Source organism: Rhinolophus sinicus, chromosome 15 (assembly GCF_057876585.1).
Source record: "Rhinolophus sinicus isolate RSI-liver-muscle chromosome 15, RSI-T2T, whole genome shotgun sequence".
NCBI classification, from domain to species: domain Eukaryota; kingdom Metazoa; phylum Chordata; class Mammalia; order Chiroptera; family Rhinolophidae; genus Rhinolophus; species Rhinolophus sinicus.
The window spans coordinates 389,289-411,231 of record NC_142515.1 but is presented as its reverse complement, the minus strand read 5'-3'; the positions used below and the strand labels follow the sequence as shown (position 1 = coordinate 411,231).

The window sequence follows — 21,943 nt, the reverse complement described above, 5'->3', positions numbered from 1 at the left end:
CAATCTAGGTCCCGGGCAATGCCTAGACCACAGTCAGAGGAAGAGGCCTGTGCGTGCATGGCCACCATCACAGCTGGGGCACCGTGCTGCAGCCAGGGGCTAGGCAGGGTCACGGTGTGGTCACAGCCATTGGCCACGTCTGAGTCCAGGGACAGGCATGGCGCTAGGGGTCATCTTATTGGTCACAGTCACGCCTCCTCTCAAGGTGTTAGACTCCTGCTCAGAGAGGGCAGAGAGAGCCTGTCCTGGGGGGCAGGAGGCATAAGCTGGAGTTTCCGCCCCTCTGTCTCTGTGACTGGACAGGCCTTGCGTGTCCTCACTGTCAGTGACAAGCGTGTGCGAGCTCTCCCCAAACCCCTTACGGCCGAGTGTCCCAGGGCGATTTCACGCCAAACCACCCACAGCCCCGCAAGAGGGTGCACTTGGCGGTCCGTCCGCCTTCCCGTGACCCTGTCCCTGGGTGTCCCCTCTGGCCCGGCCCTGTAGACACACACCTGGCTGAGGTGCCATGTTTCCCGCAGCGCCATCCGCATCAGCAGGAAGGGCCGGCACACGCTCCTGAACCTCTGCCTGCACGCGGCCCTGACCTTCACGGCGTTCGCCGGCGGCATCAACCGCACCAAATACCGGACACTGTGCCAGGCGGTGAGTGCTGCACGTGGCGTCACTTTGTACACAAGTGAAGGGCCCTCCGCGCTCCTCCCTAAGGGCAAACCTGTGGTAACTGCCATGAAATCACACTCGAGTGTGTGCTCAGCTGTGTCTTGAGGGCAGTGGTTAAACGGCCAGCACGTCTGCTGCAGACCCAGGTGAGTCTGTGGCTTTGCCCAGCACTCCATCATGTAAACAACTTACTTTTCAATTGAACCAGCTGGCTCCGAGGCCTGTGGTTGCACGCTAACTGCAAGTTTACTGTCCAACCAACCGTGCTTGGCCAGGAATAGGGACGCGCCCCCCCCCCACCCACAGAGACTGCTGCGCAGAGGCACGGACGGGGTGGATGGGGCCACCTGCCACCCCTATCCAGGTGACCATCCGTGGACACCGATGCTGAGACTCCTGATCAGGCAGCAGGAGCTCTCACCGGAGCACTGCCAGGCAGCCACTCAGAACTCAGAAGACGCCCTTCCACAAACTAGAGTGAGGAGAGGAGCCCAGCCATTGCAGCCACTTCCGAGGCCCCTCCCTACTCCCTTCTCTCCAGCCCCTTGCCCAGCCCATCTGCTCATGTCCCTGGCTCATCTCCAGGTAGACAGTCACGCCAGGTGGGCAGTCACCTCTCAGGTGGGCAGTCACCTCTCAGGTGGGCAGTCACCTCTCAGGTGGACAGTCACCTCTCAGGTGGGCAGTCACCTCTCAGGTGGGCAGTCACCTCTCAGGTGGACAGTCACCTCTCAGGTGGGCAGTCACCTCTCAGGTGGACAGTCACGCCAGGTGGGCAGTCACCTCTCAGGTGGACAGTCACCTCTCAGGTGGGCAGTCACCTCTCAGGTGGGCAGTCACCTCTAGGTAGACAGTCACCTCTAGGTAGACAGTCACCTCTCAGGTGGGCAGTCACCTCTCAGGTAGACAGTCACCTCTCAGGTGGGCAGTCACCTCTCAGGTGGGCAGTCACCTCTCAGGTGGACAGTCACCTCTCAGGTGGGCAGTCACCTCTCAGGTGGACAGTCACCTCTCAGGTGGGCAGTGTCCTCCAACACCCAGGTGGGGGCCAGGTAAGGGCTGCCCCACAGACCATGGAGCATCTCACCAAGGACTCCACGTTTGGTTTCTGTCCTTTTGTGGGCACGTCTCCCTAGGCCACGTGGCGGGGACACTGGCAGCCGACCCCCAGGAGGTCATATTGCTCTCCTTGCATCCTTGCTTGCTGTGAATTCAACAGGCTTTAATTGAAGGCCGTGGGGCTATTGCACCCTAATCCCCTAGGACCCGTGTGTACTGGCTCTGACCTCAGTGGCCATCTGCCCACACGAGACAACCTGTCTACCTGCACAGATGGCAGTGGATGGTGACTCACCCTGGGGGCCGGGGGGCATGAGGCTGTTCCTGCAGGGGTGCCTTGGGGGTCAATCAGCTGGGAGCTCCTGTCCCCACACCTGCCCGCCCACAAGTGAGGTACCACCCCTGTGAGACAGCGCCCTACTCTAAAACCCTGGTGCCCTGGGCTCACCCTCCCCAGACTCCTGTACACAGAGGAGACGTCACTTTACTGAAAGTCCATGTTCAGGGCCACCCACCCCCTCAGGAAGCCCATCCTGGGCCCAGCACATACCTGAAAACCACGCTGAGAGGCAGACCCACATCCTTTCACCTTTCGCTAGGTGTGGGAACAGCCAACACCAGAGCCCAGGATGTCCCAGGTACAGTCTGCCCGTAAGCACTGCTGTGGAGCAGGGTGTCTGACGGATTGCTATCTCTGTCCATACTTCTCCACCCAAGTGCCCATGAGCCGGGGCCCAGCAGGGAAGAAAGAGCCTGTGGATGTCACAGGCAGTGCAGCCAGCCTCCCCCCTCCTCACAAAGGTCCCGGCATTGTGGAGCCCACACACTCCTGAAAACCTGGAAGATGTCCTGTGTCTGCCAGGTGTCTTTATGGCACCCAAGCCCTGGCCAGTTCAGCTGGGGTGGGCAGCCAGTATCCAAGGTGGCTATGGGCCGGTGAAGGCCTGGAATTGTCTGAAGAGGCAAAATCTGCAGAGATCAGATCTCGTGGTGACAACCTCAGGACACTGCTGGAGGCAGCCAGCCCGGGCTCTGGAGGGCGTGCCGTCCTGATCTTCCAACCGTGTTTCCAGAAGGTAGCAGAGGCATCATTAATTTGTCCACTCATTCATTCCCAAAAATGCATCGGGGCCTGTGGGTGCTGCGACGCAGCTGAGAACAAGCCCACACTGCCTTCCTCCACTGTGCAGAGCCACCTGCCAGTGGGGGGGCACGGGCAGTGCACCCAGGGAGATGAGCCCACAGAGCGCAGGTGAAGGTGGTACGGGGGTGGGAGTGCAGCACGGGCGACCTCAGCCAGCCTCCCTCAATGTGACATTCTCCCATGATGGTTATCTAAAGCCGGCCTATGCTCTGCAGGCGCCAATAGAGGCGTCGGTCTCTGTGGCCGAGTGTCAGCCAGGCTGCCCAGCTCAGTTCCTTCCTCCCCTTGGTGCATAAGAGGCCAGGAGGCGCAGGAAGGGTGGTGGCTACTTTGTGTGTCCGTGTGACGGGTCAAACGTAATTCTGAGCGTTCTGTGAGGATGTTTGGGATGACGAGGCAAGCAGACGGCCCTCCCTGGCCTGGGTGGCCTCGCCCAATCCTCTGGGAATCCAAATAGAGCAAAAGGCTGAGTGAGGACGAACTCTGTGCCTGCCTGTCTCGCTCTGACATGGGTCTCCTGCCCTTGGACTTGGACACAGTGAGAGCTACGCTACCGGTCGCCTGGGTCTCCACTTTCCCGACTGCAGGTCTGGGCTCCTCGGTCTCCATAACTGCCTGTGCCAACTCACTGTAGGCAGCCACGTGGCCCCCGCCTTGATGAGTGACACCCAGCACCGCCCTGGTGCTGGACACAGGACTCGGGCCAACCTCCCCTGTCCAAGTGCCACTCCACCTTACGGTGAAACAATGTACGAGACGTGGTCCAAAGCTCTGATGCTGGAGAGAACAGATGTTGTTATGGCAACAAAACTGACCGTGTGCCTCATTAACGTACTAAGTGGTCATGGACCTACACACGGCTACCGTCGTCCTCACGGAATAACAGGCATCAGTGCTGCCTGGGCCCGGAAGCCTGGGATGGCGGCAGAGGCCTATCTGAAAGCCAGGGCACTGTCCCTGTGACCTCTCCACGTGTGCAGCGTAAGGCAGTGTTTGGGAGACAGAGTTCTACTGTTTTCACCTTCTCAAAATCCCGAAACGTGCTGTCTGGGCGAGGCTCGGACCTGCCCCTGCATGGTGCTCTCCTCTCCTGGTCAGCTCCCAAGACGAGGCCTTGGGTCACGCTCCTTCTGAGGACGCGTCTCTGACTATTTCTATTAATACCTGATGACAGCCACCCTGCTGTCCCCTGAAAAGAAAGACCATCCTTCCATGGAGGGCCAGCAACACGGTCCCCCTGCCTGCCAATTCTTCTGACAGAGTTCGTCCCCTCAGTTCCCAGCGCTGCCTCCTGTCGGCCAGGTGGGTGAGGCCGTGTGCTTGAGACGGAGCCCACGTGATGTGACGCAAGGGAAGCCCAGGCCAAGTGAGGCAAAGGCTGGACTGGTCATGTGAATGCGGGGAGCCCTAAACGCAGCGCTGGGCCTTCCCCCCCAGCCTGCCAAGTTCTCCTCAGTTACTGTGGCGCTTTCTCAGCAGTAGGAACTGAGCTGTGGATAAGTCACTGTAATGCTAGCTTTATTCAGAGAAGCTCTGTTCTTTCAACATTTATATCCTTTCCAATTATAGCCATGTTTTCCTTGTCCTTACAAAATGTCAGGTTATTACTTCAAAGGTAACCTCGTTTACAGAGCGGGTGCAGCTGGAACGCTGACTAGCGATGCAGGACGTAGGGGCAATGGGACAGACTCACGCTGTCTCTGCAGCTGGGAGCAGCCCTGACTCTCAGGGAGCGGACCTGACTATGCGATCCAGAAGGTGCTTTATCTCACAGGCAAATACTGGCACCTGGCAGGCCCCTGCTGGCCTCCCTGCACTTGGTGGCACCTGTGTGGGGAGGGTCCAGTAGACAAGCTCCCTGGGGTTCTAGGGTCCAACCACAGGCACGTGTGCACATGGGCCCGCGTGTGGGACAATGTGCACGCCACTCAGGGCCACGTATGTAGCCAGCGCCAGAGGGCCACGCCCAGGGGCACCTCTCGAATACGCCCTCGGGCTCCCCGCCCCCACCCCTCTGCAGGAGAGTACAGCTTCCAGGCTCTTTGCAGCTCAGGCGACTCCCTTGAGCTCCGAGGCCCCTGTGCAGTGTGCGTCTGCCTGACCAAAAAGCCCAGTGCCTCCTGCAGAGGCATTTCCTGTCACTGCTGAGCTGTCCCCTGAGGATGAGCAGGTGTGGGAGGGCGTAGACTGGCTCTGGGGATGAGCGGTTGGGAGGGCGGGGGCTGACGGGCCTCTCCCCGCAGGTGGGAATCGTGCTGCACTACTCCACACTGTCCACCATGCTGTGGATCGCAGTCACTGCCCGGAACATCTACAAGCAGGTGACCAAGAAGACCCCGCCCTGCCCTGGCGCTGACCAGCAGCCCTACGCCCAGCAGCCCCTGCTCAGGTACCCAAGCTCCGCCCCCCCCAGCTGTGAAAGCCCCAGCCCTTCACCTGCAGCCAGCTCTGCAAAGTGGCTCACAGGGAAACTTGGGGCCCAAGGATGATGCAATCCACACAGGTGGCCAGGGGTGGGCAGGATGCTGGGGAAAGGGGTGCAGGGGGAGGTGTGCTGAGGGAGGGGTGCAGAGGGAGGGGGCAGAGGGAGGGGTGCAGGGGGAGGGGTGCAGGGGGAGGGGGCAGAGGGAGGGGTGCAGGGGGAGGGGTGCAGGGGGAGGGTGCAGAGGGAGGGGTGCAGGGGGAGGGGTGCAGGGGGAGGGGTGCAGGGGGAGGGTGCAGAGGGAGGGGTGCAGAGGGAGGGGTGCAGGGGGAGGGTGTAGGGGGAGGGGTGCAGGGGGAGGGGTGCAGAGGGAGGGTGCAGAGGGAGGGATGCAGAGGGAGGGTGCTGGGGCTGCGGCTGGCCTGCAGTCTGAGGGTGCCAGAGTACCCCTCCAGCACTGCTGAGCTCCAGGCGATGGTAGGCCGTGGTGGAGATGGCTCCTGTGGGGTCAGCAAGACCCGGGTGTGGGTTGTTGTTCACTGGTTTCTGATCTAAGGCAGCTGCTGCTTAGCTGAGAAACCAAGGTAGTTTCGTTGCTGATTTAGGGTGACTGTGGGTGGGCCTTCGGTCTGGGGTTGCCTGTGGGTTTAGAAAGCGGCCCCCTGTGGGGACAGAGCCAGGATGCAGTGTCCAGGCTCTCGGCCTCACGTGGAAAGGTGCTGGCTCGGACAGTAGATGGCCATCAGCTGTGACTAGGTGGCCATCAGCTGTTACGGGTTAGCCATTAGCCACTGATATAACTGCCGTGGCTAAGCTAGCAAGGGCGGATTGTGGAGTGCATATTGCAGAGAGGCGCGGATTGCAGTGAGCAAGTGAGGTGGGTTGGCAGAGAAGCGGACGGCAGGCTGCAGATCGGGCGGCTCCTGCTTCCTCTGTCTCCAACCCAGCCGCCAGGGAGAATATAGTGGTATGACTCCCCTGCCTATGGGTCCGTGGGTGTTCCTTTTTGGCCTCACCATGTCCTACGTTCTTGTGTGGGGAGCGGGAGCTGAGACCCCGCATGACACCCCCATTTCAGCGGTCGTCCTGTGACTTCCTCAGGATGAGGGGCTTCAGGGGGCCAGGTGGTCCCGTGAAGGGTGGTTGGGGGTCCCTGTGAGGTTGTGGCCCATGCAAAGGGAGCCGTGGATGCCCAGCCACTCAGACTGAGCTCCGTCTGGCTCCTAATAGAAAGGGCCATCTGGCAACACGTCCGGTGCCTAGAAGTTGTGAGAAGTCATTTGGAGGCAGATAAGACAATGCCCTGTGTTGTTTGGGTAACCAAGGTGACCTCTACCAGAGTTTTCCCAGCACTGTTTGGTTTTCAGATCTGAGCAGATGTTGCTATGTGGAACCGGGCTGTGCTGCTTATGCCACCAACACGGCCGGGGGCAGGGTCTCGTTATCTCGTGTATCCTGCCAGGGAGGCCCCAGTCACTGGTTTAAAAGTCACTCTCAAAATGCATTTCCTGGTCTGTGATTGATTCATTGAGGAGTTGCCTGGTTTTTTGAAGAATGAAATGGAGGTGGTAGCTCTTTTCTGTCTGGTAGTTTCAAAATGTGGGCAACCAAACCACACGCCCAGGTGCTGCTGGCTCTGTGGGCGCAGGCCTGGGTCACACCCACAGGTCGCTCTGGAACTTGCGGTTCCTCTTGGGCTACCTGGAGATCCCTCTACCACCCCCTCCCTCTGAGTCCCGTCCTTTTATACTAAAAACCCTTGATGTGGGGGCACATGGTGCTGTGACCACAGTGGCTTCCGCGACCACCGGCACGTCCAGCTCCGTGTACACAGCCTCCGTGGGTGCAGACGTGGGGGGCCCACTCCATTACACTGTCTCTGTGGGTACAGACTTGGGGGGTGTCCACTCAGGTCTCAGCCATGGGCCTCCCCTCTGCCTCTGTGTACCCGGTCTGGCCTGGGTTTGGCGACCCACATGCTGGGCCTTCCCCAAGGAGACCAGAAGCTGCGGTGACCACCCCAAAGGCTGGGCGAGCGGGTCAGGGGCCCAAGCCTTTTCTCCCAGACCCCTGGGGCTCAGGGTCGGCTATCCACACGCCGGACCCAGCAGCTCCTCCGCCAGCTTGACCCAGAGATCCCTATTCAGAGATGGCTCTTCCCTCTGGCCCCACAACAGGCACCGTTTTGTCTGCGTCCGTGACACTGACCCCAAGACTGGGAAGCAGCCTGGTGCTTCACCAGCACCAATAGGCCTCAAGCCGCTGGGGCCTCGACCGAGCTCCGGCTGTGTCTGTGCTGGAAGGAGCCATGTCCTCCTGGCCCAGCTCTGCAGTTAGTTTTCTGATGAGAAATGAGAAGCAAGCAGCTGTGAACTCAGAGCACTCGATGCTTTGAGAAACCAGTGGCCGATTATCTAATTTCTCACGTTGACCCTGGCGGCCAGTTGGCCACACAGATGACACTTGCCATCTTTGCAGCCACTGAGGGGGCTGCTCCTGGAGGAGTCAGCCTATGGGACTTTGAGCGCCCTCCCTTTCCTGGAAGTGCCATGCTGGGGTCTCCCAAGAGCCCCCTCTGCTCAGCTTTGGGGAAAACAAAGCCCATTCCAGAGAGTTCAAGGGAACTGTGGCCACAAAAGTCCGTGTGGCCCCGGGTGGCTGAACGTTTCAGGCGTGGCTCCTCTCTGTGTGAGCACTGGGTTGATGTGGCCGGGCCAGCGTTGCGTGAGTCCTGTCTTGGTGTAGGGGCCGCCCCACTGAGACCCCCGACCTGGGGCATCCGGCGCAGTTCCCTCGGGTCAAGGCGCAGCGAGGCAGATGGGTCTTCTCTTTCACAGTGGTTTTGGCAAATCAGGGTCCATGTGAATATTAGGGTCAGCTTTTCCACTTCTGCAAACAGCTGCTCACGGCCACCGGGACTTCGATGGGCTGCATTGACTGAGCACTTTCAGAAGCACTTACATTGTAGCACTCACAGAATCCAACCTGTGACAGGGGTTAATTTAGGTCTTCAGTTATTTCAGCAAACTTTTATGGTGTTCAGGGCACAAGCCCCACTTCCTCGGTTCAGTTGTTTCCTCAGTACTTTTTGATGCGATTGTGAATGGACTGCCTCCTTTATTTCCTTTTCAGATGGTCCGTTGCTTATGCACAGTCACACAAGTGGTTTCCGCGGGTTGATCTGTGCTGCAGCTTTGCCGAATGTATCAGCTGTGGGGGCTTTCTTGCAGCCTCTTTAAGATCGTGTCATGTGCACATATGGATAGCTTTACTTCTTCCTTTCCAATCTGGATGGCTTATATTTCTTTTTCTTGCCTAATTGCCCTGGTGAGGACTTACCCTCCCCCACGGGCCTCCAGCTCCATGCTTGGCACCCTTCCGTCTGGCCGCCACTCCTCCTCCAGAATTTCCACCTAACGTGGAAGCCCGGCTGTGTCTCCACCTCTGAATGCACGCAGGGCCCCCCATTGGCCCCTGAGGCCTGGCCACAGCTCTGGTCCCTGGCACTCTGCTGTGGGGACGGACACCTGCTCCCCAACCTCAAAGTGACTTCCTCTGTCCAGAAGGCCAGCCTGAGTCCCGGGGCCAGCCTACCCTGCTGGACAGCCCACCAGCCGTCCTCCTGACCACAGCTTGTGGTTGGCACCTGTCCATATATGTGTCACTGCAGATCTTTGCTCCGTCCCCGTGGGTGGAAGGGAAAGCTGTTTCTCTCTCTGTATCTCAGAGCTGGACACACAGCTCCTACGCATTAAGTGTTGAAACTGTGAACGGAGAAATGACAGATTTGGTAAATATTTTCTAAACTGTCCTTGAATGAACAGCGTCAGAGCGGAACCTAAGCTGGAAGTGGGAGGACAGTACCTGATTGAGAGTGAGTGGCCAGCAGCCTTGATCACCACTGTGGGCCGTCCGAGGGCCTCATGCCGCCCGGCTCACTCACAGGACTGGGTCTGGAAGATTCCAGCAAGACTCCCCAATGCTGTGCCCTGGCCGGGAAGGTCCTGCAGCCGTCACACCAGGGCAGGCCACGGAGGAAATGAAACCGAGGTTTCAAAGGAAGAGGTTTATTATACTGGCTGGGAGGGCGTCACCACGTGCCATGCAGGGCCATCCAGGGCACGACCAGGATAAGGGCGAGGGTCACTTCACTGAGTCTGAAAGCAGACCAAGCCGGCCGGAGCAAGTGGAGTCCAGGGGCTGGGTTTGCCGGCAGGGTCTCTGTGGGGCGGGGTCTGGGGCACCACTGGGACAGTGACATAAGTGTCGTGTGGACGCCCCCACATGGAGGACCCACGCACAGCCTGCCTCTCCCTCCAGGAGGAAGACGCACACAGAGCTTCCGCCCAGGGACATGGCTGATTGCTTGGACAGGGCTTCAGTGGGACTGGCCACACAAGCAGCCCTGCCTGCTCAGCCACCACAGCTGCTGACCCTCAGATCCCCGAAGGAAAGCAGGTGTCCCACATCCTGCTGTGGGCCCAGCACACACAACAGCCTAGCCATCAGCCGCATGAGGACGCTCCAGAGCCAGGTTCCTGGACGCCAGCCACAGGCCGCCAGAGGGTAGACAGGCCCCAGGCTCCCTGTCTCCTGCACAGCCAAGCAGCCTTTTCCCGGCGAGTCTGCGGGCTCCGCTCACTCCAGCTGTGGGCGACAGAAGAGAGAAGAGCATAGGAGAAAGAGATGGGCTGAGAGATACTGAAGGAGAAGGAAGAGGGCCAGATGTCATGTGCTCTGAGCTGACCCCTCTCCACAAGACAGGAGCACAGCTCCCGAAAGATGGTGAACGTGCTCAGGACTTTGTGCCCTGAATGCTCTTTAGCTTCCACTGAAACCGCTCTCCCCATCGCTCTAGTTTGCCTGCCATCTTATCACCGTGGGAGATGCCGCCGTATAACTGAGTGAGCCGGGTCCCCCCGCACAGCCGCTCTGTGGGCGCTTGCCGGCGTGGCTGGGGTAGCACTGCACATGCACAGCCGCCATTTTGTGTGGGCCGGGCTGCACACTGTGGGGCGTCCCCTCAAACCCCACCAGTCAGCCCCCTTTAGGGAGGGTGTCTGAGTAGACAGACCTTTCCATGTCTTCCTCTCCCTCCGTTAAAGTCTTAGTTTGGGCTGTTAAAACAGACCCCACAGGGCAGCCGGATGGCCCAGTCGGTTAGAGCAGGAGCTCTCAACAACAAGGTCGTCGGTTTGATTCCCACATGGGATGGTGGGCTGTGCCCCCTGCAACTAAAGATTGACAACGGCAACTGGACTTGGAGCTGAGCTGCGCCCTCCACAACTAGATTGAAGGACAATGACTTGGAGCTGATGGAACCTGGAGAAGTACACTGTTCCCCAATATTTCCCAATAAAATTAAAAAAAAAAAAACAGATACCACAGACTGGGGCATTGTAAACAATAGACATTTCTTTCTCCAGTTCCAGAGGCTGGAGGTCTGAGATCAGACACCTACGTGTCCGGGGACGGACACTCCCTGTCCTCACCTGGCAGAAGGGGGGCTCCCTGGGGCACTGAACCCAGCCTGGGGCTCCCCCTCAGACCTGCTCACCTCCCACCATCGCCTTGGGTTTAGAGCTCCACTATAGGAATTGAGAGACACACATTTAGGCCGTAGCAGTCAGCCAAAGGGAAGCTACTTCAGAGTCAAACGGACCTTCTTGCTGTGACTGTGTGAAAGCTCAGAGGCCAATTTCCCATTCAGCTGTGTGTAATCACACCCTAACTTTGCAATCTGTCCTGCCCTTTCGGATACGTGCATTAAGTACTTTCCCATTATTTGAGGTATGCTGCTAGTTTCTCTTCTTGAAAAATGCATCAGCACCGATGCACTTACACCTGGATGACATGAGGGTTGGAGGGCACTTGTCCATCCCTCCATCCAGCCTGCAGTGCGTGCCAACTCTGGGGACCCTGCCCAGCGGCAGGACGGCTCCTGGGCTCCCTCTGCAGGAACAGTTCTCGGGCCACAGTGCAAACCCTGCAGAAGAGGGTGAAACTGACCCACTCTGCTGTCCCCACTCTCTCTTGTGGTCCCTCAAATGCCTGGCCGAGCCTGACCTGGAAAGCTGCATATCCCAGAGCACAGTTAATGCATCAGAAAAGGTGGGGTGTGGGCTGCCTAGCACTGTAGGAGGCAGGCGCTTGGGTTTCAAAGTTAAATTTTCCAGATGGCTCTAGAGGGCTTTGCTAATTACTAGCTGTAAACACATACAGAGGGACTCAAACAAATGCTCCATTTAAGACATTAAACTGGCTTAGAAAAGACCTGTGGCACTGAAACTCAGAAACCCCAACTGGCCTGAGTTCATTGTCAGCTAGACAATCACGGACACCGAATCCTGGTGGTGGCCGGTGGTGCAGTGCTGGAGACGAGATGCTGAGACGTTGTCACTTCTGTTTGCTGGCCAAACCAACATCAGGTGTCCTTGTGCTCAGGCCGCCCCTCAGCCAGCCGTGCCTCTCGCCCTGCCTCTCGGGAGCCCCACAGCCAGGGGGGCAGGTCCCCCCTCTTCTCCAAAGTGCCTGCATGTCCTCTCCAGTGTGTGTGCCTGGTTCCCATTGTCATGGTGCGGCAGTTGGGGTTCAGCAAGATTCGGGTTTGCCTGTTCTTGCTAGAAATTTTCACCAAAAGGAAGAGGCTGGTCTGACCCCAGAGTTGGATGAGCGCCCAGCCGTCCAGTGCACCACCCGGGCAGGCTGTGGGGGGATGAGAGTGCAGGGAGCACGTGGTCCTAAATGGGTCCGGGGTCTCTAGGGACTGTGTCAGTGGGAACAGCCCCAAGACGGAAATGTCACCGTGATCCAAACGGGGATCCAACGTCATATACGGTGACAGGGGTGGCTGAGAAGGGTCCCGGGGTGTACACCCTGGAAGCCCTCGAGGCTGGTTCAGACCACACTGGAGAGGGGCGACTGGAGTTAGCGGCCAAGGGGCCCCCAGATGCTGCACAGGTGAGGTGGGTGCAGAGGGCCGGACTCGGGGCAGCAGAAGGTGGGTCTGGCCCCGGGCTCCGCACCGCTGACTGCCCAGGGGCCACCACCAGAACAGCTGCCCTGGGGCACCTGCAGCGGCCTCCACTGCCCTCTGCTGACCAAGTCTCCACCGCGCCCAGGAGCCACCGTGCCCAAGGGCTCTGGTGACTTGTACCTGGAACAGTTCGGGGAAAAGCAGAAGCTGCTCGTGACAGAAGAGGCACCAGAGGGCCTGGCTGGAGGATGTGTGGCCCAGGAAGGCTCACAAGGCACGGTCTGGCTCAGGTCACAGCGGGGTGACCTCAGGTGTGCAGGGAACGAAACGTGGTGAGACAGGCATGCAGCACCTTCTTGGGAGGTGAGAGTGGAGCCTGGAGCAAGCGGATAGGCAGAGCCCTGAGAAGCACTGGGCGGGGACCCAGGCAGAGCCAGCACAGGGGCTGGGGGCTGGACCTGGACAGGCTTCAGGTGAGGGGACTGAAGTCTGGACCCAGCAGGCGCTTGGAAGGGCTTCGTCACCAGTCACTGCTTGTCATTAGGCTGGAAGTGCCGCCCAGCAGATTTCGGTTTGGGTGCTTCCTGGTCAAGTGGGCCCTGGCCTCACCCCAGGAAGAATGGGTCCCGGCAGAGCGGGCAGCGCTCAGCGGTTCTCCCCACCAGGGCCCAGCGCCCGCATGGGCAAGGCTGGAGCCAAGCGTCTTTCATCGGCCTGTCAGGCTTTTCTCTGATTCCTGTGGCTTCACAGTCAATCTTGAAGTCAGATCATGTGAATCCTCCATCTTTTTGTGTCTTATTCGTGATGGCTTTAGACAGCCTAGGTTCTTTACATATCTGTATAAAACTTAGAATAAATCTGTCAACTTAAAGAGTCTGCTGAGATTATGGTTTTATGTCATTGTAAATAGCTGGGGGGTGTTTCCTGCTTCTATACAAAGTAGCACTGATTTTTCTGTGTAAGCCTTGCAACCTTCCTAATTAATTCCCTCCCCACCCCAGCCCTCCTCCTCCGTGCAGCCCACTGCAATTCTCAGGTGATTAGTCCCCTGCAACACAAGCTAAGTACCTCCTCCTCTCTCAGGGCGCCTGTTTCCTGGCTGCCTTAGCACATTGCGGGGATCTCCTGGGCAGTGTTTCACAGGAGTGGGAAGGGGACAGCCTCATATTGTTCCTGAGGACGTAGGACCTGGCTGACAGGTCTCACAGAGGCCTCAGCCGATGGAGGAGACCCGTGTCCTGGTTTGCCGAGCTCTTGGCAGGGATGGCCGTGTGTGTTCAGAGGCTTTCCCTGCGTCTGTGAAACCATCACGTGGCTTCTCCTTACTGCGTTTCTGTGATGAAGTGACTGACTTATGAACAACACACTGCTTGTTTCTGTGACGATCTTGCGGGTCTGATGTTTTATCCTCTTCAGAAGTCCTAGATTTCATTTGATAATACACTGTCACAGATGTTGTGCCTGCGTCCCCGAGGGAGGTTGCCAGGGAATTTAGTTCTTTCTGTGTCCTCCTCTGGTTTTGGTACCAGCTTATGCTGTCCTCACGCTGCGTCAGAGGGCACCCCCTCCTCTGCTTCTGGAAAAGCCTAAATCAGACCAGTATCGTCTCTTCCTTAGACATGTGATCAGATTCACTGGTGACGCTCCTGGGATCTGGAGTCTCTCAGTTAGATGTTTGTGGACATTGAATCAATCTTCTTACTAGATACAGTATCCAGACTTCCTAATTATTCATGTTTCAATAGTGGTAATTTGTTGGGGTTTTTTCCAAAAACGTATCCATTTCATCTGAGTTGCTGAATTGTTAATATAGGAGGTCAGGAACTTGTTGCAACAATGTTGATAACTTTTTTTGATATCAGAGGAATTATTCATGATGAATTTGTACCAATTGAACAAACAGTTAAGTAGGTTTACTACTTGGAAGTGCTGAAAAGGCTTCATGAAAAAGTGAGAGGACCTGAACTTTTCGCCAACAATTCATGGCTCTTGCATCACGACAGTGCATTAGCTCACACGGCACTGTCTGTGAGGGAGTTTTTAGCCAGTAAACAAATAACAGTATTGGAACACCCTCCCTACTCACCTGATCTGGCCCCCAATGACTTCTTTCTTTACTCGAAGATAAAGGAAACATTGAAAGGAAGACAGTTTGATGACATTCAGGACATCAAGGGTAATACAATGACAACTCTGATGGCCATTCCAGAAAAAGAGTTCCAAAATTGCTCTGAAGGGTGGATTAGGCGCTGGTGTCGGTGCATATCTTCCCAAGGGGAGGACTTGGAAGATGACCGTAGTGATATTCAGCAATGAGGTGTGTAGCACTTTTTTTAGGATGAGTTCACGAACTTAATTGTCAGACCTCATATACTTGTACATAATATACAGATACTCTTCGGCTTATGATGGGGTTTCATCCTGATAAACCCATCATAAGTTGAAAAAATTGTAGGTTGAAAACGCATTTACTACCTCTAACCTACTGAACATCATAGCTTAGCTGAGCCCCCCTTAAACATGCTCAAAACACAATATCCAAAAACACTGGCACACAGTGCACTGCAAAATACGGGTGCACCCCCATGATCACCCCGCCGCCCAGCACCGCCAGAGCATCAAACTGAATGTTGCTCGCCCGGGAAAGATCAAAACTCGGAATTCAGAGCATGGTTTCTAATGAATGCAAATTGCTTTTACACCATGGAAAGTTGAAAAATCACAAGTCAAACTCTGCTAAGTCGGGACCGTCTGTACTCTGACCCCTTCCATCTGTGGGATGGGCGATGATAAGCCGCCTTGATGCTGGCAATTTGTATTCTCTGTCCTTTCTTGATCAGCCTGCTAGGGGTATGTACTTTTGTTGATTTTTTTCAGGAAATCAACTTCTGCCTTGGTAATTTTCACTATTTTTTATATATTTTTTTTAATTGAGGTATAACTGACATAAAACTCTATTTGTTTCAGGTGGAAAATAGAATTATTCCATATTTGTATGTATTATGAAATGATCACCACAATAAATCTAGTCAACGTCCGTCACCCACGTAGTTACCACTTTTTACTTGTGATGAGGACTTTGAAGATCTACTCTCTTAGCAACTTTCAAATATGCAACATTGTCATTCACTGTAATCACCATGCTGTAGATTACATCCTCAGGACTTGTTTTTTGTTTTTTCTTTATTTCTGCTCCTATCTTTATTATCTCCTTCCTGGTTCCTTTCTGCTCTTTTATTTTTCTGCTTTGTTGAAGTAGACTCTTACCTCACTGAACTTTAGACCTTCCTTTTTCCCCCACAGACACATTCACAGCTATGAATGTCCCTTTGAGCCCTGCTTTAGCTGCATCCCAGAAATCTTATGTTCTATTTTCCTCCCTATCCTATTTTAAATGTTTTCTAAATTCCCTTGTGATTTCTTCTTTGACCCATGAATTATTTAGAAGTGTGTTATTTTATTTCCAGATATTTGTGGTTTTCCTAGCTGTATTATTGTTATTAATTTTTGATTTAATTTAATTATGGTCAAAGAATACACTTTGCGTGATATTCGTGCTTTTAAATTTATGGAGACTTGTTTTATGGAGCACCACATCATCTGTCATGGTGAACAGACCACATGTGCTTGAAAAGAACGACTGCTATGCAACTGTTGGTTGTGATGTTCTAGGAAGAACAATTAGAGCCAAATAATAAATGTTGTTCTATTTATTTACTGACTTTTTTGACTACTTGTTCTATCAGTTGCTATAGGAGGATAGTTAAAACCACCAACTACGATTTTGGAATTCTCTATTTATCTCTTTAACTTTGTCCATTTTGCTTCCCATTTTTGAATCTTTTCTTGGGCACACACACATTCTTGCTTGCAGTGTTTTCCTGTGAATTAACACTGACATCATTATGAAATGTCCCTCTTTGTCTTTTTCTCTTAAGGCCTATTTCATCTGCTATTAATGTAGATAATCCTGTTTGGGCCCCCTGTTTGTATGGGTTGCTTTTTCTATCCATTAACTTTCCATATATATATATAAAGATTTTATTGGAGAAGGGGAACAGAACTTTATTGGGGAACAGTGTGTACTTCCAGGATTTTTAAGTCAAGTTCTTGTCCTTTCAATCATAATTGTGGAGGGTGCAGCTCAGCTCCAGGTCCAGTTGCCGTTGTTAGTTGCAGGGGGCGCAGCCCACCATCCCTTGTGAAAGTGGAACGGCAACCTTGTGGTTGAGAGGACGCACTCCAACCAACTGAGCCATCCGGGAGCTCAGCAGCAGCTCAGCTCAAAGTACCGTGTTCAATCTTAGTTGCAGGGGGCGCTGCCCATCATCCCTTGTGGGAGTTGAGGAGTCGAACAGGCAACTTTGTGGTTGAGAGCCCACTGGCCCATGTGGGAATCGAACCGGCAGCTTTCAGTGTTAGTAGCACAGAGCTCCAACCGCATGAGCCACCAGGCCGGCCCTCTCTATATTTGAAATGCTTCTATTGTAGGTAGTCTGTGACTTGCTCTTTGTTGTTAATCAATGGATGGTCTCTGCCTTTGGAGTGTTTAGTTCATTAAAATTTAATGGAATTTTGATTTCGTTGGATTTAGGTCTCCATTTCACTATTTGCTTTCTGTTTTTACTTCTTTTTTTCTTCTGTTCCTCCTATTCTCTTTTATTTCCTTCTTTTGGATTATTTTAATATTTTTTAAAATTTCATTTTAATTTATCTATTCGCTTTTGTCTATTATTTTTTTGTGGTTGCTTCAAGGATTAAAATCCAGAGCATTTTCACAGTCCATTTAGTGGGAACATTCTACTATTTCATGTAAAATATATTAGAAACCTTGCAACTGGATGGGACCATCTCCCCTCCCGCCATCCTTATGTGACAGATGCCATATATATGAACCCCTGCATGTATGATAAACTTCACAAGGCAGAGTTAATACTCTTTCTTTAAACAGTCATATGTATTTTAAAGAAGAGGAAACATCTTTATATTTACCCTAATGTTCAGCTTTCCAGTGTCCTTTCTTCCCTTCTTCTAACTGTCTGTCAGCATGAAGGACCCCATTTAGCATTTCTTGAAGTGCAGGTCAGCTGATGGCAATTCTCTGAGTTTTATTTTTGTTAGAACATGTCTTTATTTCTCTTTATTCTGAAGGAAGGAAGTGTTCTCTGGGTGTAGAATTCTGGGAGGCAGAGTCCCCAGGGGTCACAGAAAGTGACGGTAGGCAGGGTCACCCTGCTCCCACCCAAAGACCTGAGACCCATGTCATTCCTCTCACTGAAGACATGGCACTGGGGCCTGGCCTGGGCCGTCTCTGCAGGAGTACAACAGCCAGCGAACTGGGAGTGAGGGGAGGGCAAGAGGAAGATGTGCAGGGAGAGCAGGGGACGCAAGGCCAAGAGAAGGGGGGAGGAGAGGGGGAGAGGAGAGGCCAGGCCCTGACAGTGGCTCTCTGCTGCCTCTGACTGATGACTACTTGGCCAGGACCCCCGGCCATCACTCCCACCTTTACCTTAAATGCCGCACTGTCCTTGGGGGACCCAGTTGGGCTCAAAGTGCAGTGAGCGGCCTCCCTCTCGCCGGCAGGTTCTACCTCATCAGTGGAGGGGTTCCTTTCATTATCTGTGGAGTCACAGCCGCCACGAACATCAGGAACTATGGGACGGAAGACGAGGACTCCGCATAGTGAGTACAGGCGCTGAGGGGGCGGGGACAGCCATCAGCAAGGCTCCTGCCAGGGTCCTCCCGCGACCACTGGTGCCACCTCCACTCATCACAGCCACTGGTGGATGACAGACTGAAATGCCCTGAAATGAAGCAAGGCCCAGCTGAGACCATGCAGTCACTGCGCTCCCCCCTGACAGACTCAGTTTCCCCCAGCCTCTTTCCCTGAGCACCATGGGCTGGTTTTCGGAAGATGGGAGCAGCCTGGGGGACCAGTAACCCCTGGGCAGCACTGCTGAGGCCAGCAGAGTGTGGACCCCGCCACACAAGGAGCTGCGTCCGACCCAGCAAACCCTCCCCACCCTGTCCATGCCCGGGGACCTCACTGCCCTTTTCACTCTCGCTGCCCCCATGGGATGCCCACCCCAGTGCTGTGGGCTCCAGTGCCCCAGGACAAACCCCACGAGCCCCCTATGAGCGCCGGATCCGGAGCAGCCTGAGTACATCAGGCCTTCCCCTGGCAGGCTGGCAGGCTGGCCATCGGCTGAGTCTGCCTCGATGGTCTTCCCAGGCCACACCTGACCATGAGGCCACCTGCTGGCTACACCCGGGCATCTCAAGGGCCAGGGCATGCACAGTTCCCATTGGGTTCTCCCCCCACAGCCAACCCCACCTGCCCTTTGCAGCAGAGGCCAGTCCGGCCCCCACGCTCACACCAGTACGGTGCTGGGCTCAGGTCACATCCCAGCCCTCACCAGCTCCCTTTCCTCCCTCTGTCCCTCCAAAAGTCCAAGCCCACAGGACACACTGGCCCTGTCCTGTCCAGGGCACCCAGGCCCACTGCAGAAGGTGAAAGGCAACAGGGGCCTGAGAAAAGCACCACAAAGTCCCACCAGTGCTCCCCAAACCCCCCCACACTCCTGTGTTTCTTCTGTCCTTGTCACACAAGGGCACTCAGTCACTGTGGAAAATGTCTTCCTCCCGATGAGCTCTGGAGACAGTGACCCTCGTTCGGCTGGGCGCTGGGCCAGGGTGACTAGCGCTGACCCACTCTCCTCCTGCAGCTGCTGGATGGCCTGGGAGCCCAGCCTGGGAGCGTTCTACGGGCCGGCAGCTTTCATCGCCCTGGTAACCTGCGTGTACTTCCTGGGCACCCACGTCCAGCTGAGGCGCCACCCAGAGCGCAGGTATGAGCTCAGGGAGCGGACGGAGGAGCAGCAGCGGCTGGCGGGGCCGGAGGCCGGCCCCAGGACCCCTCCAGGCATGCCGCCCAGCTGTGACGCCCTGGCCGCCTGTCTGCTGCAGAACGAGCACCCATTCCAGGCCCAGCTGCGGGCTGCTGCCTTCACACTCTTCCTGTTCACGGCCACGTGGACCTTCGGGGCCCTGGCCGTGTCCCAGGGCCACTTCCTGGACATGGTCTTCAGCTGCCTGTACGGCGCCTTCTGCGTCACGCTGGGGCTTTTTGTGCTCATCCATCACTGTGCCAAGCGTGACGATGTGTGGCACTGCTGGTGGTCCTGCTGCCCTTCCCGCGGGGACGCCCACCCCGCACTCGACGCCAATGGGGACGCACTGGGGCCTGCGACCTACCTGCAGGACTCGCCGTGTCCTAGCAAGCAGAGGGGCTTTGGCCAACCACCGGCCGGCCACTGCAAGATGACCAACCTGCAGGCCACCCAGAGCCACGCCAGCTGCCTGTCGCCGGCCACGCCCTGCTGCGCCAAAATGCACTGCGAGCAGCTGGCAGAGGACGCGGCCCACGTCCACATGCACGAGGAGGACCCGTTTGGGCACGGCCCACCCCTGCACAGCTGCCTCCAGAGCAGAACTAAGCCTCACCACTTCGGCCTGCTCCGGGCAGCCACGGCCGAGCAGGGGTACGCCTACCACATCCCGTCCAGCCTGGACGGCAGCCCCCACAGCTCGCGCACGGACAGCCCCACCAGCTCGCTTGAGGGCCCGGCAGGGGTGCACGCGCTGGCCTGCTGCGCCCAGAACGAGCCCTTCCCCTTGGTCAGCCAGCCCGAGCACGGCAGCGCCAGCCCCACGCTCTACCGCTGCCCTGTGCGGCCGGGCAGGGAGGCGGCCCGCGGCCCCGCCCACTTCGAGATGCTGCGGAGGACACAGTCCCTGCCCTTCGGCGGCCAGAACGGGCTGCTCAAGGGCGTCGTGCGCGAAGCCACGCCTTACGGTGCCGACAGCACACGCAGCATCCGGACGGGGCCCTGGAAGAACGAGACGACCGTGTAGCCGGCCACCCACCACCTGCCTCTGGACGAGCTTTGGAGCAGAGCGGAGCCCCTCTGCCTCGTGAGTTCGGGGGGGTCACCAAGTGACAGAACCTCTCAGAAGCGGCTGGCACCCCCGCTAACCCCCTTGATGTGAAGGACTCGACTGGGACGACAGTTTGAGCCATATCACCACCATTAATCTCCAGGTCAGACAAGCCGTCCACGTCCGCGGGCGCCATTCTCCACCGTCAGCACCCAGCCAGGGGCAGGGCCCGACCAGAGGAGCCACCCTCAGCGCCCGCCCGTGGTGGGCCTGGCCGCACTGGAGGCACCACCAGTATTTTCTGTGTTCACTGTGTGCGTTCAGTTCTGTTCCAAGGGGGGGCAGCCTGCCCGTCAGTCCAGTGTGCTGTGGACCAGGGCAGTCACCTCTGGCCGCTGTGCTTTCCTGTGTGTGCCTCACGGGAAGGGACCGCTCAGCCCTTGGCCTGGCACCGTCTCCACCTTCAGCCCCTGACCCCCAGGCCTCAGAGCATCACAGACGCTGGGGCCACAGCCTGACAGTCGGCCTTCAGAGAGCTGGCTGGGGGCTTGCAGGGGGTGCTTTGCAGATGCCCAGATGTCCTTCAATGGAGATTCGACTTCCAAAGCCAGCCGCTGTCAGGACTGGATCTCACCCCAACATGGGCATTCCGGGGGGAAAGAGGAGGGGCTTGTATTTCCACAATCATCTGGGCACAAAGCCCTGACTCAGAGGACAGAGGTGACCCCTCCCACGGGTGGGGTTCACTGGGTCCCCATGGCGGCAGAACCCCGGACACCCAGAAGGATGTGATGTGCGTGTGAGACCATGCGCAGCCCTCCCTCCCTCCCTCCCTCCCTCCCTCCCTCCTCCTGCAGCTCAGACTTGTGTAGACATGCACACATGTGCATCACACATGCTCACCCACACGTGCACAATGCAGCAGGATACATGTGCCCACGTGTGCACACACATGCAGTGACACATCACCTCCACATGTGCGTACCTGTGTGCGTGCATGCACATGCACACACACATACACACATGTAGTGACATGTCACCACCGCACGTGCACACGGCACATTATTCGTGTGCCGAGCAGCGTGTTTTCAAGCATCTGAGGGCCAGGTGTCCAGTGCTCTGCACAGCTGTCATCCCTGGGACTTGCCTGTGTGCCATGCCATCTGGGTGGAGGGGACACCAGCAGGAGCAGACCCTTCTTATACACCAGGAGGGGAGGGGAGCGGAGGGGAGGGGAGGAGAGGGGAGTGTGTCGGGCTCTCAGGGGCCCATGCTCAGTATCTGAGCACAAGGAGGCCACTTCCCAGGATTCGTGTAAACTTGACGGTGACGTAACTTACGCAGTGTCTGTACCTGCTGCATACCCCGTGTGTCCTCAGGTCAACCAGACGGGCACCCAATGACTGCCGGCGGTTCCTGTCTCTGTCACCTGCCTCTTCACCTGCTTCTGTAGCTGACACGGACCAGAGAACTGACATCATGCTGTGTGCACTGTAGATGCAGAACCGTCAGGCGAAATACAGTGTTTTGCATTGTTCGCCCTTTGTGAGGCTGGTTAATGGCGTCCGTGTGAGTCTCTCGCCCTGCAGGAGGGCATCCCACCTCCGCGTGTGGCCCCATGGTCTTTCTTACCGTCAGTGACCCTGGCAGAACACAGAGCTCACCTCATTATTCAAACCAAAGAAAGTCCACACTAAATATTAAACCGCGTGTTTCAATATCAATTCAGCCTCCTGAGTCC

At 56.2% G+C, this 21,943-nt stretch overlaps 1 protein-coding gene across 3 annotated transcripts in view; it reads left to right on the top strand.

Annotated features, from left to right (window-relative positions):
* Nucleotides 1–21,739, top strand: part of ADGRA1 (adhesion G protein-coupled receptor A1) — a 29,602-nt gene extending 7,863 nt beyond the window's left edge. Inside the window, exons 4-7 of one of the 3 annotated variants that reach the window (XM_019728307.3) lie at nt 522–645; nt 5,110–5,255; nt 17,848–17,946; nt 18,990–21,739. In XM_019728307.3, the coding sequence (XP_019583866.3) occupies nt 522–645; nt 5,110–5,255; nt 17,848–17,946; nt 18,990–20,178 (1,558 nt within the window). In that variant the 3' untranslated portion in view covers nt 20,179–21,739. The other 2 variants (XM_074338762.2, XM_019728310.3) reach the window with 2 other exon arrangements.
* The last annotated feature ends 204 nt before the right edge of the window (nt 21,740–21,943 follow it).